The sequence below is a fragment of the Oryzias latipes genome, chromosome 3, assembly GCF_053564925.1.
Source record: "Oryzias latipes strain Hd-rR chromosome 3, Olatipes_Hd-rR_3.1".
Taxonomy (NCBI): Eukaryota; Metazoa; Chordata; class Actinopteri; order Beloniformes; family Adrianichthyidae; genus Oryzias; species Oryzias latipes.
The window spans coordinates 35,124,478-35,142,597 of record NC_136239.1 but is presented as its reverse complement, the minus strand read 5'-3'; the positions used below and the strand labels follow the sequence as shown (position 1 = coordinate 35,142,597).

At 39.1% G+C, this 18,120-nt stretch overlaps 1 protein-coding gene across 1 annotated transcript in view; it reads left to right on the top strand.

Moving 5' to 3' along the window:
* Positions 1-16,709, top strand: part of LOC101160641 (collagen and calcium-binding EGF domain-containing protein 1) — a 30,744-nt gene extending 14,035 nt beyond the window's left edge. The window contains exons 3-11 of the mRNA XM_004067508.5: positions 8,251-8,303; positions 10,064-10,198; positions 10,383-10,520; positions 10,776-10,909; positions 11,006-11,111; positions 11,245-11,384; positions 13,423-13,458; positions 13,621-13,656; positions 13,802-16,709. Coding sequence (XP_004067556.1) covers positions 8,251-8,303; positions 10,064-10,198; positions 10,383-10,520; positions 10,776-10,909; positions 11,006-11,111; positions 11,245-11,384; positions 13,423-13,458; positions 13,621-13,656; positions 13,802-13,984 — 961 coding nt within the window. The 3' untranslated portion in view covers positions 13,985-16,709. The remainder of the gene's footprint in view (positions 1-8,250; positions 8,304-10,063; positions 10,199-10,382; positions 10,521-10,775; positions 10,910-11,005; positions 11,112-11,244; positions 11,385-13,422; positions 13,459-13,620; positions 13,657-13,801) is intronic.
* Positions 16,710-18,120: the final 1,411 nt, after the last annotated feature.

The following is an 18,120-nucleotide window of genomic DNA, read 5'->3' as shown; positions in this document are numbered from 1 at the left end:
AGGAAGAAAAGAGCATAATAAAAACAATTAGGGGTGTTTGACGACATGAAAGAATGATTACGGTAGAAATGATTGAAAGGTGAGGACATTCAGGAGAAGGGAGGCAGCAGAGGAGCAGCGTGTGTTCTGGTGGAAGTAATTCAGACCTCATATGCCCTCAGTCAAAGCCTGCACTGTTAGGTCAGGGGTCTGATGTTTCCCCTGAGGCTTCGGTCCTGGAAGTGAGCTGGCAGAGTAAATAAGCAGAGGATATGCTTGTGCTCACCACCTTCACATGTGTACTGTATAAAGCCGAGAAAAACACTGAGCACTCATGAACTAACGCCAAAAACAATAAAACTTGAGCAAAAAAATGTAGAAGAGCAAATTTTCCTACTTGAGTAGCATCTAAACAAGTTTTGTTGTTGCTAAAACTCTCTTTTTTTTTACCACTTTCAGGTGAAAACACGTCATTTCAGTTCTATTCTTTAAAGAATTAAGAAATAAATGTCAAAATAAGATGATCCAACAAATGGAAAGAGGAGAAAATCTGCATCATGTTGAGAAAAAAAAGCCAAACGACTTCCAAAACAACATATGGTCATGGCGCTGCTCCAGAATTACGTCCTATTTGCCAGTCTTATAATACTAATGGGTTTCAGTTTTATCCATCATAACAGAAACTGATGCAACAAGCCAAGCTTTTGATGAATCTACATCTGTGAAGGCTGATCAGCAAATAAATCAGTTACAGCATGTTGTTGATGAGTACAACATGCTCTGACTGTACCACGAATCAGTTGCAGGAACCATTCGGAAAGAGAGGAGTGAAATCCGTCAGTGCACACATGACCAGTTTTTGTCTTGGTGTGGCAGGAGGTCGGTGACCTCCACTGAGCTCCTCTTCCTGTGTTCCTCCCACCAGAGTCCCACAAGGGAATGCTTTGTGCTGACAATAACCTCCATCCCCGCCTAAAACCGTCCTCCTCCTTCCTTTTCTTACTTGTGGCATTTCCTCCTGATCAACTTGCATCTTTTCAGTCTGCAGGAGACGAAATCTATTCAACAAAAATTCTCAATTCTAATCTTTATGGAGATCAGATGTGAGGAAAAGCCCTTCTGCACTATGTTCACTAAATACATTTATAATTAGCATCCCTCCTTCTTCAAGTCAGGATCACTGCAGTCTGAGTCAGGGTGGGTTTTCTCCATAGTATCCTTTTAGCACATTCCTGTCTGTGAACACTCAAATACATCATAGTAACCCTGTTTCTAAAACATAACAGTGAGTGTTTGCCCCTGGATGCAGACCCCTTGCTAAAGTGGATAATCTCTGCAAAGTAAAGGGATCCAAACCCGGGGCCTGAGTCTGGATACTGTCTTGGAGTTTCTATGGGGGCCGTCACGTTGATCGAGGCTGGAGACTTGGCCTGTCCTCTTTCTGAGTTGGGAACCTTCAAAGAATGCGACTCATAAGAGAAATTTGCTCCCTGGTGCCAGAAGTAGCAAAGAACAAGACATTTAACAGAAGAAGGTGTCCTTTTGTTCTGTAAATCTACAGAGTTGGCGATATTCGTACTATTGGATGTATACTAGCACTGGACTGTGTGACCCCACCCTCTCGCGTTTCAAACAGGAAGTGGGCGCTGACCCCAAAAAACAAAATCTCATAGACTTCTATTGAGAAATAAAAAGCTACAACTCAGTCATGTATGGCTGCACGAGCTTCAAGGAAACTACAACACCCACCTGTACAGCTGCTCTTGTATATGTCCCTCCATGGCCCGGAAAACCCAAAAGCCCACAGAACCCATACAGGTCCCTCCCCCGGTCCAGTTCTCTCATTCAGTCGATGTCTGTTGAAGCTACTTTTTGGGATAGGGTGGGGCACACCCTGGACAGGTCGCCAGCCACACAATCACGCAAACCGAGAGGTTCAATCAACCTATGAAGTATGTTTTTGGACTACTAAGTTGTTCACCTGTCAACATATCCTTGCCAGGCTGCTGGTTTGGCAAGGTTTTTACGCCAGACGCCCTTCCTGACACAACCCTGTATCCAGGGCTGGGGACCAATACAGGCAATGTAGCTAGACAGTACACAAATGGTATTGCCCATAACCCACAGTGGATGAAGCTCATTGGGTCCCCTGGGAATCAAACCCTGGTTTCATATGTGCCAGTCCTTCAGAGAAAACCCATGCAAGCTTGGAGAGAACAGGCCTAACCCTAACTCCACACAGAAAGGCCCCATAGTTGAACCAAGGCCTTCTCACTATGAGGCAGGAGCGCTGACCACTTTGCCACTGTGCATTTTTCCAGAATTCAATTCTGTATTCTGTTTTCCTTCTTTCTTTGCTATGTAAATTTGCATTTGATTGAATACCCAAGCCGTCCAAAGCAGCAGCCAACTGTCACAGGTCATGAAATCCACACAGACTGAGTGTGGAAGCCAAAAGAGGGCTGTCAAGTCCTGCTCAGGCCTTCCTACCATACATTAGAGCTAATCCACAGTGGGGAGGGAAAAATCACTACCAGTTTTTACAGCAATTTAAACATAATAGATAAAACTACAAAATATAGGTATGCATGTGCAGGTTGAGCCAGAACTTGACATAAAAGTCATGTATACCTTGTAGGAGACCAACAGTTTATCTTTAATTTAGTACAATTGACTTCTAATTTTGATAAAAATCTACTGAGTTTTGCAGTTCTGCAGCTGTTTAAAGGGGTTTGTTGATTTCCTGTATGACTGTTTTCACTTTTATTACACAATAGACTCTGTGGAGAAAACACTAATAATGGGTCAGCATCCGGCCAATGTTCTAAAAATACTGTCAGCAAACGTTGGCGGGTAGTTGTGAAATTCATTCCATGTGTTTTAGAGCAAAAGGAAAATAATGCTTGTTGTCAGCATGAGTTCCTGTGGGAAACATTGCAGCCTTTCCATTTCAGAAATGCAACAACGTGTGGCAACAATGTTTTCATCGGTGTGGAACTTGATGACGCAACAGCTTTGTACTTGTGACCTCAGAAAAGCTCGTGGCACAGGTTCTCTAGTTCTTAGTTTCACTGTCAGCTCTTTGCAGAAGTCTGTCTCCAAAATACCACCTCACCCAAAGGACTGAACCTTGCATGCAATATGTCACAGCGAACTTGTCTGGCAATAATGCTGCTCAATATTTTAGCGAAATTTGGGAAAAAATTCCCTCGCAGCTATTTAACAGTTAACCAGTCTGGAAATAGAGAAAGTCACAAAAGTTATCAAGCTACTTGCTGAATTTTCTTCCCAGCACTTGGACAAAAGGTCAGTGGACTAGAACAGTTAATAAAATGAACAAAAACCACTAGATGGGCGGCAGTGGCTCAGGCGGTTGAGCAGGTCGTCCAAAGATCAAAGGGTCGGCGGTTCAATCCCCAATCCCCCCAGCCAACTGCTGTTGTGTCCTTGGGCAAGACACTTCAACCTCCTTGCCTCCAGTGTGGCTCCACTGGTGTGTGAATGTGCATGAATGATCCCGGTGATGGTCAGAGGGGCCGTAGGCGTGAACTGGCAGCCACGCCTCTGTCAGTCTGTCCAAAGGCAGCTGTGGCTACATCAGTAGCTTACCATCACCAAGTATGAATGAGGAGTGAATGAATAATGGACACAATGTAAGCGCTTTGAGCGCCTGGAAAAGCACAGATAAATCTAATCCATTATTTTTATTATTATAAAAGAGTGACCCCACAAAAAAGATGTTCTATGTGAAAGAATAACTTAACTTTTATAAATCGTTAACTTAAGTAAGTTAAAAATAAACTGTTATGTTCCAGACTTTATTCCTCTGTTATTTCACGAGTTCTCTTTTATTTTTGGCCTTAAAACAAGAAACATTTGTTACAGACATTAGGAAGAAAATGTCACGGTTTTAGGTTCTTTGCTTTTGTGTTGTAGTTGTTTTCTTTGTTCTGTGATATTTTGAGTTTAACTTCCTGTTTTATTTTGTAGGTTTTCCTGTTTTGTTGTTGTTGTTGTTCGAGTTTTACTTTTGGTTCCCATCTGCCCTCATTGTTTTCACCTGTAGCTTTGATGGCTCCCCTTTTGAGTATTTGGAGTTTTCTAGCCTGCTTAAGCAGTGGATTTGGTTTTGTAGTTTTGTTTATTAAAGCCCCCGTTCCCCTGCAACTTCCTGCCTCCTCTTCTCTGCGCCTGGGTGCTTTCCTCAATCTCTCTCTGTGACAGAAAAGTTCATATATTTTTCCACAAACAGCTTGCACGGGTGAAAATTAGTCGCATGTTAAATGTTTGGGAATAAGTGAGAAAAGTTGTGGTCTTTATGTGAAATTTTCACAGACGTAACACGAAGGAAACACTTTAAAACAAAGGAAGAGTACAGATAAACCTTTCAAAGAACACGAAAATCAGAGTGAAACATGAACTTGTCCATGATTATTGAACTGTTTATATGCAATTTATTACTTATTAGTTATCTGTGTGTCACTGACATAATTTTAACCTGATATGTTTTTATAAACAATACAAAAGCTTTACATGGGTCGTACATTCACGCTAAAGCTTTGTCAGCCGAAACCCTCGACGGACATCTGCGCACATCGCCTAATGGTGATCGTAAGAAACACTTTACATGCATTACCCATATAACACATGTAAAACAAAAGACCAAACTGTCACATGAGAAAAATGTGCAAAACGTATGTAATGTGTGTGTGACACGGCCTTTAAACAGCAAGGATATTTGTGCAAACTTTTCTCTAAATGATCATATATTTTTCTTCTTTGTTCCTGAAATAATCTGCATTTACAGCAATGATAATCTACGATTCACGTATTTGAAACTTTTGCTGTTGTTTCCGATCTTTGTATTATTAATGGTCTTTCTGAGGACTTTATACAAGCACCGTAAACTTGGTAACATTTAACATATGAATGAAGGCAATTTTACCCTTAAGCAGGATTTACCCCAAATCCAAGCGAACCGACGTATGAAGTTTGAGCTCACAGATGGCTGTTAAAAGTCTCTGAACATTCCTCATCCCAGCAGGACAGGATCCAATATAACACCTTGGACATCAAAAAAGAGGAAAAGCGAGAAATATCAGGTGGGTTTCAGAAACAGAGGGCATCAGAAGGCCATCATCTTCACACACAGCACAAGAAAAGGGCCAGTAAATCATAAAAAGTTTGGAATGGACAGCGAAATATGAGGCTCAGTTTTTGTTCAGGATGTAATCAAACCACAGACTCACTGCTGAGTCACTGACGTGAAGCCCTGAAAGGACAGAGAGGGTGGGCGCCAACGTTGCTCACCGCCTGACTAATAAATCCTGACAGACATTAATAGAATGAACCCACTGGCGTCCAAGGCCTCACACAGACTCACACATTTAAAAATCATGCTTATTTGAGAGACACAATTCCAATTTTTCAATTTGCCGACGTGTTTGAGAACAGGTTATTATTTTCAATTATCATACAGCTTTCGTGCTCCACTAATGGTGCCAGCGTAACATGTTTTTTAGCCAATAAAATGAAACTATAAGCTGTAAAATTATTACGCAAAGCGAAAAAGGAGAAACTTTTATTTTCTTCTGTGCTGTTTAGGGGGTTTGTGTCATGTTGACCAGGCCGCTTGGCTTTCTGACCAAAACACTCTCACAGTCCAAAACAAACACACTTAAGTCGGGCCTTCTTGTAGCCCCGTCCTTTCCATTAGGAGCTCTGCAGGCCGAGCTGCTTAGCCCGTCACGCTGCCCGCCGCTGCAGAGGAGTGACTTCAATTAGCCTTCACTGCAGCGGAGCAGCTCCTGCTGTTACAACCAGCCGCCACAGCTGGAGTGTGTCTGTGTGGAAGTGTTTGTTTGTGTGTGTTTTGTGTGAGTGGTAAAATGAGTTTCCAGGTGCAGCAGAAACAAGCACAAAAGTGTTTCCTATCAGGGTATACTTTTTCTGAATTTGTTGTTGGTTTTTCTGTTGCAAAGCCTCATGGGAGCTCTCCAAATAATTGCATTTGCACTTCTTAATGAAGAGCTCAGATTGAATATTCTTCAACTGTCAAGTCACTTTTTTGGATGAGAATCAACCAAGCGGTCATTAGCAACTTTTATGATGGTGAAGGACAAAAGCATGTTGTCACTCTTGCAAAGGTAGCGGAGAATGACTCGTCGTGTCCTGGAGGGCGAGTGATTTGTAACCGTGAGTGTGTTAATTGGGGTTGTCAGGTACAAGAAAGGGACAGTGCATTACTGTCACTTACTGGACTGAGTGTTTTTGCCAAACAGCTTTCATGCATTTAATAAATATAGTAAATAATTACTAATTATTAACTCATTTCTATGTATTTGATTATTTTTATATTTTTTTGTTGTTCCATGTAAATACTAATGACTGAAAAACACACAATAGAAATAAAGTTAGAAATATGTACATTATCCTAATAGCTCATGCTTTCATCCATTTTTTTCTCACCTAAGACTTTCTTTTCAGCACTTCTTCCTTCTATTTTAATAATTTTATATGTGTATTATTCAAAAGGGTGGATGAGATTTCTATCCTAATTGTCAGTGTTGAAATAAAAGCAGATATCTCATCAGAAGAACATTAACTTTAACCTTTAAGTTAATAAAGATTTTGCTTTTCTTGTAGAAATAAAAAAAAAAAGAAGAAACGGAGAAGTTGTTTTCCTCACAGCAGCATCTGCAACAGATCAGTACAACCTGAAAAAGGGGGATTGACTGATTGATGGATGGATTGACTGAATAAGTGACAATTCTAATCTTAGTGTTCGTTCTCCTTTTCTCCTTCTCACCTCCATGCCCGCCTTCCTCTGTCCCACTCAGCACCCCCTGCTACAGGCAGCAGATTAAAGCCGCTCTCATCTGGATCTCATCAGTTTAGGCTGGCCTCCGTGTTTTATAGGTTATTTTTCATTCACAAGAAGGAGAAGGATGGGGGGGGGGGGGTCTCGCAGTGATTTAAGGTTACACTGCATGGAGGTTGGAGGAGAATAAAAGTAACTTGCAGTCTTGAGGGGGCAGTGAAAAAAAAAAAAACAGCATCCCCAATGGTGATGCCGTGCCGTTTTTTTTTTTAGAACCGGAGTCGAGCGTTTTTCTTGTTTTCCTGTCCACGTTTCTGTTGTGGCCAGTCTGTGAGCCTCTCTGTTTTTCTAAGTGCAGTGCCAGGAACATGTGGTGGATTGTTGTGGGATTGTTGGACCTCTGTCACATCCAAGCATGCTAAATCAATTTCTAGAGAAACCTGCTGTCCAATAATCAACGAGAAACTGCTGTTTTACTAAAAGTGAGACCACAAAAGAGGCAGAAATATTTGAATTGTCTGTTGTATATTTGGTAAAAGTCCCAGTCAGGGCACACATGAGAGTTTACCGAAAGCTGACACAGTAATAGCTCTCGACCTGAAAATGGGCAAACAGGCTGGAACTTTCACGCAGCTGGAATGATCATCAGCAGATGTGTTGGACACAAATTTCTGTTTATTTGCATAAACATAAAATTCAGTTCACAGATGCTGTGGGATGAGCACCCATCTGCTTCAATCTGGGATTACAAATAGGTGTGGATGATAACCCGCTGCTGCTTCTCTGCTGGTTTGGGTCAGCCCGTCCAGCTGCACACATTCCTCTGTGAGCTCTGGTGTCAGCAGACTGTCGTTGCTGTCCTCACTTCCCTCCACAGATTCCAAACACGGACAGTCGTTTGGGCTGCAGTCTGCACAGTTCTTTTGAGTAGAAGTTCGGGATCATTTTAAATATTATCTGAAACATTTTTACTGAGCTGTCTGTATTTGATTTCTTTGCCCTTAGAGAGGGAAGGGATTTAGCTTAGTTAAGTCCTTTGTATTTCATAACTGATTGCACAATTAGTGAAGCCCGTTGAGACAACTGCAATTTAATATTGGGCTATAGGAATAAAAGTGCATTGAATTGGATCAAATTATTTATCTCTTAACTAATTTTGGCAACTGAGAGTCTTGACATTTTTTTAAAGTTTTAAGATGGTAAACAAAGCCTGAAATAACCAAACCTTTCCTTCTTCAGTCCTTGCTTCTACTGTACTACAACTCCCAGGCCATTCAGGCCTCAATTCCAATCATTAAATGTACCAATATACCTATTTTCAACAAACTTGAAGGATACATTATGCCCATCGTTTCATATTCTACAAATAAGAATTGCCATTATTTCAATGATATTAAGATGAAATCTGAAACACAAATGTCTGACGTATCTTTTTTTTTTTTGTCATGCAGGAGAAAGTGCTGTGACGGGTTCAGGTTTGTGATGGGACAGTGCATACCTGAAAGTAGGTAAAACAAACACTTTTTTTGTGTTTCTTTATATTTATATGTTCCTTTCTGTACTTTTTGCTCACACATTTCTTAATGTTAGAACAGAGGGGCTGCTTTCTTCTATTTTTGTCATTTTGAAATAAAACAATTTTAAAGAGTCAAGTTTAAACATTTTTTTGAAACAAAAATAAAATGATATAATTTATTGTCAACTAACTTACTAAATAATTCATCTCTGGATTTTTACAAAAGATTTTTGTACTTTTGTAGTATTTGGGTCAGCCACTAGAGGGCACTGCTCACCCAACCTCAAATGTCCTGTGATGGGTGCCGCATACCATTAAATGCAGCACTTTTTAAAAGCAAAAGCAACAGAGATTTCAGAATTATTCATCAGTTAGATTCATGTCTACTATAAATGTTATATTTTAAATCTTTTTAAATCCTGGTCACATAAAGGCAAGAGTGAATCGTCTGACAACAAAACAGATTCTTAACCTTTCTCACATTTAATATTGACAGTGCTGAAGTTGCAATTCCTGGAAAGAAGCCTCCTTTGCATTGTGTGACACAAATAATGCAGCTTGGTTTAAGAGTATGATGAAAGCCCATTAAATAGAAAAATGTTCTGTTTTGAACAACAAAAAAAGGTTGGACTTCATGTTGAGTTGTAGTTTCACTCTTCAGAGCTTTTATTTAATAGTTTGTTCTTGTGTTTCTGTGTTTATTGACTGCAGCACATAAATATTTTGGACCAAACATCACACGACTTTGACCAGGCACAGAAAAATCTGTAGCTGCAGCACAACTGGAAACAAATAACCTATAAAAAAATATCTTGGAGTTGTAGTCATTGACTGTTTTGAAGTGTAAACTGAAAAATGTTGCTTTTAATAGAGTCATAACAATTTGATTGAAATCATAAAACAGTTAATTATTGAAACGTCAACAGAAAAAGTACTTGCTAAAACTTAAAATGCGTTTTAGATTATTATAGAAAAAAACAGAACAAGTATTTTATGAACCAAATCAAAGGTCAACTAACTGGGACTGGAGTGAGCACAGAAGATAGAAGAATATGACTCAGCTTTAAAAAAAAAATCAACTTTTGACAACAACCTTTCTCATATTAAGGAGCAATGCAGTCAATTGAAGGGATTTTTGCATCCATAAATGAATAATTTCTCAATAGCTTCTCCTAACCAACTAAAACTTGGACAGCTGAGAAAAAAACTGTCCAGTCAAAATTTTTCTTCAAATCCACCAAAAAACTACTATTCTCAGAGCCCCAAATATCCTCTGTAGACACCAAAAGGAGTTTAGTAGGTAGTGGTTGGGAGATTTTCAGGTACAGAAATATCCTCTACTGATGACAAACTGCTGGTAGTCAGGAGAAAACCCATTTGTGTCACTGCAAGTTGGGCCAGTAACAGTTCAAAAGAAAAGCATTTCAACTTTTTCAAAAAAATTGAGACTAAATTTATGTCTAGATTTACATCAAAAGAACAAAATATATGAAATAAAAATCATATAAAATATTTAATCAATTCTTCCATTCTTAGCTAAATATTTTAATTTTTATCTAAAAAAAAACAGTTTTTCCATGTCAATACAAGTAAGTACAAGAATTAAAACTATTAATAATGATTGCCTCATCTTGATGAAGTCACAAACTTCATGGTAAAATTGTGAAAGGTTGTAAATACACCATCATCTGCAAAGAGCTGATCCTTTGGAATCAAATGATGAGAAACCTGTTTGTCTTTTCCCAAAGGCGTGGATGTTTGTGCCGCCTCCCCCTGTGAGCAGCAGTGCACGGATAACTTTGGACGGGTCGTCTGCACATGTTACCCCGGATATCGCTTTGACCGGGAGCGACACCGCAATCATAAATCTCCTTACTGCCTCGGTCAGTCTCCCTCTCATCTGAAAACTGTCTGCAGCTAGCATGGGAAGTCCCAAACTGCTTTCATCAAAGTCCTATATGTCTTAAACCAAACCATTCACATTTAGAATCATTTACAATTAGGATATTTTTGAAAACGATGACACGCAGTTTTTGTGCTTCCTGTTCTGTTGATGTCACAAAGCAGACATCGATGAGTGTGAAGCCTCCGGTGGTGATGTGTGCGACCATGAATGCCTGAACACCATGGGTACCTTTTTGTGCCGCTGCCGCAGTGGTTACATCCTTGCATCCGACCAACGCTCCTGCATCCCCGTTCACAACTGTGAGTCTCTATGTCACTGCACTGCTGCTCTTCTCAAATGCAGGGTTCCTTTAGACCTGCATGATCAGTAAACCACATTTTACCTTTAGGACAAAGTGTATTTTACTTTAATTTTGCAGACCTATAAGCTTGAGATGCAGCTTCATGTTTGTTTACTTTGCGTGCTTTGATTTGAAGATGCAGCAGCAGTCCATGTTGTTTGAATCCTTGGATAAGTAACACAAGAAAAAGCGTTGCTTGTGTTTTCCTGTGCAGTGAGCTCCTCTGGGAAGTCAGACACCTTGATGAGTGCTGGCACGTGCTCACTGACCTGCCAGGACTTCATGAACATGAAAAACAGTCTACTTCAGATAAAACTGCGGCTGGGAAACGCGCCGTCAGCAAACCAGGTAACATCTCTGTTTCAGGCGAAACAAACTTTTAGAAAAAGGAATTTTGTTTTGGATGTTTTCCACTGAATCTTTTTGTTCTTTTTTGATCTTCAGGTTCCTGGTCTGGCCAACAGCAGTGATAAACCCTCCCTGGGACGTGCAGGAAAAAGTCCAGATAGCCCATGTCTTCCTGGGCCCCCAGGAGCTCCTGGGGTGCCAGGTAATGTTGGGACGAGGACCAAATTCAAATAGATCTTTGCTTGTTCTATTCCAATCACACTGATTCTAAAATGTGTATTTTTTTCTGGCCTACCCGATGATTTATTTACATATGTTTATTTATTTTTTAACAGGGCACCCTGGGGGGCCTGGAAACAAAGGAGCAACTGGGGAAAGGGGTCCCCCTGGCCCTAGAGGTCCAAGGGGAGACATGGGGCCAATGGGACCAGAGCCTGACCTGAGACATATAAAGAGGGGTCGCAGGGGGCCAGTGGTAAGGAAAACAACAACAAAGAGTTTCAAAATGTTGATGGACAAAAAGCCAGACTCACATTACAGACCCACTCTGATCTTTTTTTTAAAAGACAATACCCAGTTGTCTTTTAATTGTGATTGTGCCGTTTTAGTCCAAATTTAAAAACCTGTTGTTTTCTGCAGAATGGAGGTTGTAACATTACCGGTACAACAAAAATTCCAAGCAATATCGGAACTTTCCAGTTGTACAGTTTTGAGGAAGGTGTCAGCTCAAACAAGGAAAACCAGGATGTATGGATTTATTTGTCTACAAGTGAATGCATCAGGGTGGAGCAGAGCAGGAAGCTAGAGGCCCGCTCAGCGTAAATTCTACATCACAACTACGATCTTTTCCAAAGTGAAAACCTTCAATTTAAAACCTTAAAATGACATAAAGAAAAGTGTAAACAAATTGTGAACTTGCAGAATAAAATTATATTTTTTCACAAATAGTTGCTGTAGTTGCTGTCAGAATAAGTAAATACAAATAGTGTCTTCTCTCTGCACTTAAATTCTGAAGCTTTACCCTAGACGGTCATTGCAAATGGGAAAAGAAATTAAAGCCTCTTCTGGCTAGAAGATCTTATTTGACAGAACGTTGTTGAAAATTTCTGAAGAAATGAGACTCTTGCTGAGAACAACTCCAGAGGCCTGTATGTATAAATCTTATGTCAAAATGTATTCATAAGAGAAGACAAATTAGACGTACAAAGAAAAGAACCCCTTTGGTAATTTAACAGCAAATGGGTCGGAGTGCAAGTTTTTCAGTTGAAATTCAGCGGCAGTCATTGATGCCAATGGCAAATAATGTTGTTTCCTAAGCATGAAGACAATCTAAATTGTTCTTAGCTAAAGTTTTTTTTTACAAAACATTTATCATGATAAATCACTGAGACATTTGACTGATGTTATCAGGGTTTTTTTTAATAGCTGTGGACAGTTTTGAAATGAACTGATCATTTTTTAGTCTATGTCCCTTTTGTCTCAGGGGTTTTAAAGCGTAAACAGGAATTTGCTCTTACTATATAAAGATGTACTCTTTCCCTTCTCTACCTCTGTGCCGGTTCCAAGCCCGGTTTGAGAAGGTTGCGTCAGGAAGGGCATCCGGCGTAAAACATTGCCAAATTTACCATGCGACTCGTTCGCTATGGCGACCCCTGATGGGAGAAGCCGAAAGTGGAAGAAGATATAAAGATGTACTCTTTGCAGAAGCAAGGATTGTTAAATTATCATGGTTCTCCTTTTTGAACTTTTGACATGGGTAAATTGTAGTAAATGTGTTTTCCTGTTTGTTTCTCATGAAATTTTCACTAAAGTCCAACTTTTCTATTGCAACTAAGTGTTTTATTCTGGTTTGTGGTCGCATTAATGCTGTGCGGCAAATATTGGGTTTATGAGCCTCAGTCAAATTTGTCTTTTTATTGACTTATTTCTTAGAAGATACGTCAGTTTTTTCTTTAACTCTGGAGAAAACAGAGTGTCAAATTTGGCTGCAGTTTTTTTAAATTGTAAATTGAGTTGTTTTTTTCCATTTCTACATTTTCCATTTTCATTCCTTTATTTGTCATGTTTTGGGGCTGCTGTAACAAACCAAACAAAGAGTCAAACTAACTCTAAAAGCCCAGAGAGGAAAAATGTTCTTGGGTTTTCCAGGCTTAAATTCAAATGATGAACGAATCAAGAGTAACTGTACAATGCAGTTTTTAAGTGAGTGGAGGTATAATTTTCTATAAAGTAACATGAAACTGAACTTTTTTGACAAACTAACAAAAAGGAGCCACTTTACAAATGCTGCCCAAATAATACAAGAAATGCAGGAATCCAAAGCAGAAGCTTCAATTTAGTTTAAATTGAGTTCATTTGATACAATAAATAATCTGAACTGTAATTTAAGGAAGGTCTCCGAGTGAACGTTCCTTTCTTTTACTTTAAAAGTGGATTCTTGCACAGATTAGACAATTGTAATTTTTAAGGAGAAATGTTTCCAAAGAGGAAAATGTGCATCTTTTTTCTTCCAGGGACCGCCTGGAGCACCAGGAAGAGACGGACTGAAGGTTGTAAAGTGTTTGTGTTTTGTTGTGTGATTGCTTTCACTTTTAAATACAGTTTTGTTTTTTATTGATATAGATATATTAAAACACTATCATACAATAATTAAGGTGCCATGACCTGTAGGGAGCAGGTAGAGATGAACTTTTGCTGTGTTTCTTCTACAGGGAGACAGAGGAGCTCCAGGTCTCAGAGGTCCACCTGTAAGTGTCACATTTCTTTAAAACATCCTCAAAGGTGAAAACAAAGCTACTTTGTGAGGCTACTTGTTTATTAGAGTATTAATAAATGTAAGTAATACTTTGGGTTAGCGCTCAGGCCATCTCCTCGGTCCTCGCTTGTCTCCAGGGACCACCCGGCTCCTTCGACTTCCTTCTGCTCATGATGGCCGACATACGCAATGACATCATCGAGCTGCAGGAGAAGGTGTTTGGCGAGCGGCGAGGCCTCTCCCTGGACAGTCCTCAGTCCAGCGGGGAAGTGTACCTTGAAGAGTGGGGTTCTGGAGAAGATCTGACACTCAACACTTGACCTTCAGGCTGTCCATGATGGAGATCCAATATATCGATAATTCCTCTAATCTGAGACGAGCAGGACATCGCGGCTTGTTTGAACTCTTATAACGGTACATACAACAATGAAACAGGGAGACATGAAGAAATCTCTCAACCACTGCAAGCGTTTTTTTGGAGACCTTTCATCTGCCTTGGATGTCAGTGAGCAGCGTGCGTGAAGGACTTCAGTGAAAAGCGAGCAGCACCAGTCTTTGTGTCTGAACCTCAGAACTGAACCACTTCAAAGGTTATCATCTGCATCGCTTCCCGCTCTTGGGTTGAGCCGTGGAAACCCTGTTGTGTCGGTGGGTTAAAACGGGAGCAGAGATCTGCACCTGCCTGCAGCGTCCGGCTCTGAAGTCTGAGCTGTGCAGCTATTCTCTGAGGACAGCTCAGAAAATCATTCATGAGATTCATGAACTCTGTATTGTTAGGTGTTGTACAGTCAAATATAGCAGACAACCTTCATTTTCTATAAAGAAAATACATTTGACATAAGGAACAGGCTGCTTGTGGCTGATATGTTACTAAAAAAAAAAAAAAGAAACGCAAGCTGCATCATTAAACAAGTTGTGACGCCCAATTTATAAATGGGAGTCCTAATATAGTTGGAATGGCAGCTTTGCCAAACGTTTGTTCTCACTTCCTGCTGAAAATCTGCAGGGTTTCTTTTAAAGGTAAGAATAAAAAAAGGAAAACATTTTAATGCTGGTATAATACTGTCATGTGGATCTGCAGGAGGACTTGCCCTGAAGACAACTCATCCAGACAGCACATGTCGATGTACAACGCCATGAAAAAGGAACCTAAAGCAGACATTGGAAGCAAATATGAAAATGCTGATGACCTTTCTCCAAAATTTAATAAACCACGGGCTATTTATTTTAAAAAAATGTGTTTGTAATTTAAAAAATTTTTTTTTACTTTCTACAGAAACAGTTGAAGTCAAACTTTTTTGTCAATTGTTGGTTTGTGGTTCCTATTTTACGTTCAGCAGCTGTACTTCAGATGTAAGCATTTAGTCGATTACTGCAAAATGTTCCGACTGCATCATGAATTTACCTCTGACAAAGTAAAGTCCACTGCAGTTTTTAAAGAAAGGGAAAATTGCATTTTTCTTTTCCTGGTGACTTTTCTCCTCAAAATGTTCAATTTTTTTTCAGAGGTTTAATCTTTTATCAACTCTACCCTTAGCTAAAAGTAGTACTATTGAAGCTTATTTTATTACAGCAAGTATACTTAAGTTCAAGTATAGTGAGTATATATATCCAATGTACTTGTAGTGCAGGAAATATACTAACTGAATACTCCTTCAGACTAAATTGGAACAACGAAAACATCTAGATAATATTTAATAAGTAAGTTTCAAGAATATTGCCTGTAAATTTGTAGTGCACTTACATTTAAGTTTAAGGGAAGTTTACTTTATTGTAAACTTAAAATGTTCCAATTAAAGCTGAAGAAGTATTCAGTTAGTATACTTCCCACACTATACATACATGGTCTATAGTATACTTTCTATACTTAAAATTCTACTCAAGTATACATAATAAAACAAACTGCGTGTTATGTTAGGCAGAACAAGTTCCAAATATTTCAAAGCATCTCGACCAGAACGTTGCTTGGATCAAAGACAGCTCCTTTAGTCTAATGTTGATGGTGGAGAGGATGTCAACATCCTGCGATTTCAAAAACATAGATGGAGCTGTTTTCCCTCACACAGTGCATGATGGGTAAAAATAACAAAGTTGTTTTATAGATAAAACCAAGGATGACAAATGTGTTTTAGGTTTAGAAAATGTTGGAATGGAATTGCTTTCACAACCTTCACTCAACACAGAGAAGTATTTCCTGTTAAATGCATTTGACTGTCAAGTAAAGCAGTGACTGTGAAGGGGGTCAAAACAAAGAACAAAAAACGAGGAGCATGTTTGTCCACCAGAGGGCAGCAGCAGTGGATCAGCATCTGGATGGAACCTGCAGAGGGAGGATCTAATAAAACCTTATACATTTCTTTTCTGAAGTGAATTTATTCACTCAGACTCTTTTTTTTTTGCATTGCAATAATTAATAAACAAATAAGGCAAAATAAAGAGGGTAAATGCTGCATTTAATTCTCTCACTTTTAGTTTGTTTTGTTTATTTTCAAGGAAATGTGGATTTGAAGGATTTCAATATAAATATTTCATGATATGTATTTCTCTTTGGCAGTAAACTTAATTAACTGCTGTGATAACATATATCCTAAATTTTGATATCCATGCCCAAAGGTTCACACATGTGCATACCAGGCCTGAAGAGGTTAATTGGTCAAAATACATCAAAAATAATACTTAATCATTTCTTATTCTACAACCAATCTTCAATAAATGTCATAAATCAGTTCAGAAAAAAACAAGAGCACAATTTATTTACTTTCCACCAGCAGGTGATGCTAAGTCACAGACTATATTACTGATTCATTCAGTTTTGTAAATGTTAAGGTCTTTGTTTTTATGTTTATAAATTGTTGTAAACTATAAAACCAAGTGAGTTCACCAACATGAATATTTTAAACAACAAGAATCCCAATATGGACATCTCCTTAAGCCCTTAAGGTTTTAAGTTTGTGAGTTGTGTTGTACTTTAATATAATTTGATGATATTTTGTTGATATTTGGAACTTGACTCTGTAATAAAAATGTAATAACAATTTTAAAAAATAATAATGAACCCCTCTCTAAATACGATATTTTATTAGATGTGTTCTGAAATGGATGTGTATAAACTGAGATGAGTGGTAGAGCTGGAGTTTTATCAGAAAATGAGACAGAAGACCAGCAGCAGCCAGAGAAAATTTCCTTTTTTTGTGTGTTAATATTCTTATAAAAGTAAAGCATTTTAACTTTTTGTCTGTAACCTGCATGTAACTTTATGTATGTGGTCCCATATTTTTCCTTAAATTGGTAAAAAAAAAGAAACAAAAAAATGCTTAAGGTCAAAACAGTGGAAGCCAGAGTCATCTCGTGAGAAACAGCAGTGGGATCATTACGACAGTTTGAAACAGTCGGGGTCAGAACTGAAAGGCCTAAATAGCTGGAGGGATAATAGTCGTCATGGGGAGCCTGTTAGGGCTTGAATCCATCACTAAAGACAGTGTGTCTGGAAAAAGATAACACCAGGTTTTGTCTTTTGTCACATTTGACTGTTTCAGGTTTTTTTTCTTTTGTTTTTTTTTCCCTCTCAGTCATCATAAGCTTCTGCTGAAGGGTTTTTGTCAAGGAGATTAGTTTCCTTACTGTTTATAAAGCCAACCCTCAGTCAGTCGGATGTAATTATACCTAAAATTTCAATGCCGTTTCATTTCTCTGACTGTTAGACAGACTTCTCACCTGATGGCTCCTCCCCATGCCGTGCGGTCACTGCTCACACAGTACAATTGTTTGCCAGGACAATCAGGAAGAGCAGCGCAAACAATTGAAGAATCGTGTCAGTAAGAGAAAGGCATTAGACTGAAACAGGTTATCTCATTTCCTTCACCACTTGTCATGCAACTGGAAGCTTTCCTCTCAGTCTGCAGGGAGCAGCAGAGGCGGTGTGAGGTGACTGCACCACGCTGCATTTGTGTGTTTTTCCAGTCCATCTATAAAAAAAAAAACTGTCAACAGAACAAAAACAAACATCTCTATTTTTACCTAAAAACATTTTTCTTCAAATGTTTTTTTTTATTTTTTTCTGGCTGCATTTCGATAATAACACTTAAATGCCCCTTCATCGGTCTACTCATCTACTATTTCAATCTCTGTATCTGATTCCAGCTGCATGTTTAGTCCGGGCCCCTGGGAAGCCAAACCCCACTTAATTTGTACAGTGAGGGGAGCTATGTAACAATTTGCTCACATCTTTAGATGGGAACGGAGATATGACAGATAAAGCTCAGCCAGATGTTTCCTACTATGAGTGGAATTTCCTCACTGGCACTCAGTTGCCATCCATAAATACATCTTATGCACGACAGCACTGTCGTTTCTGAGAGTTTCAGGCTTTTTTATGCTTGTTTGTGTATTTCTGTTCTATTTTGTCACCAGCTATGAAAGCCTCATTGTGTGAGTTGGTTTTTTTGTAGCATTTATG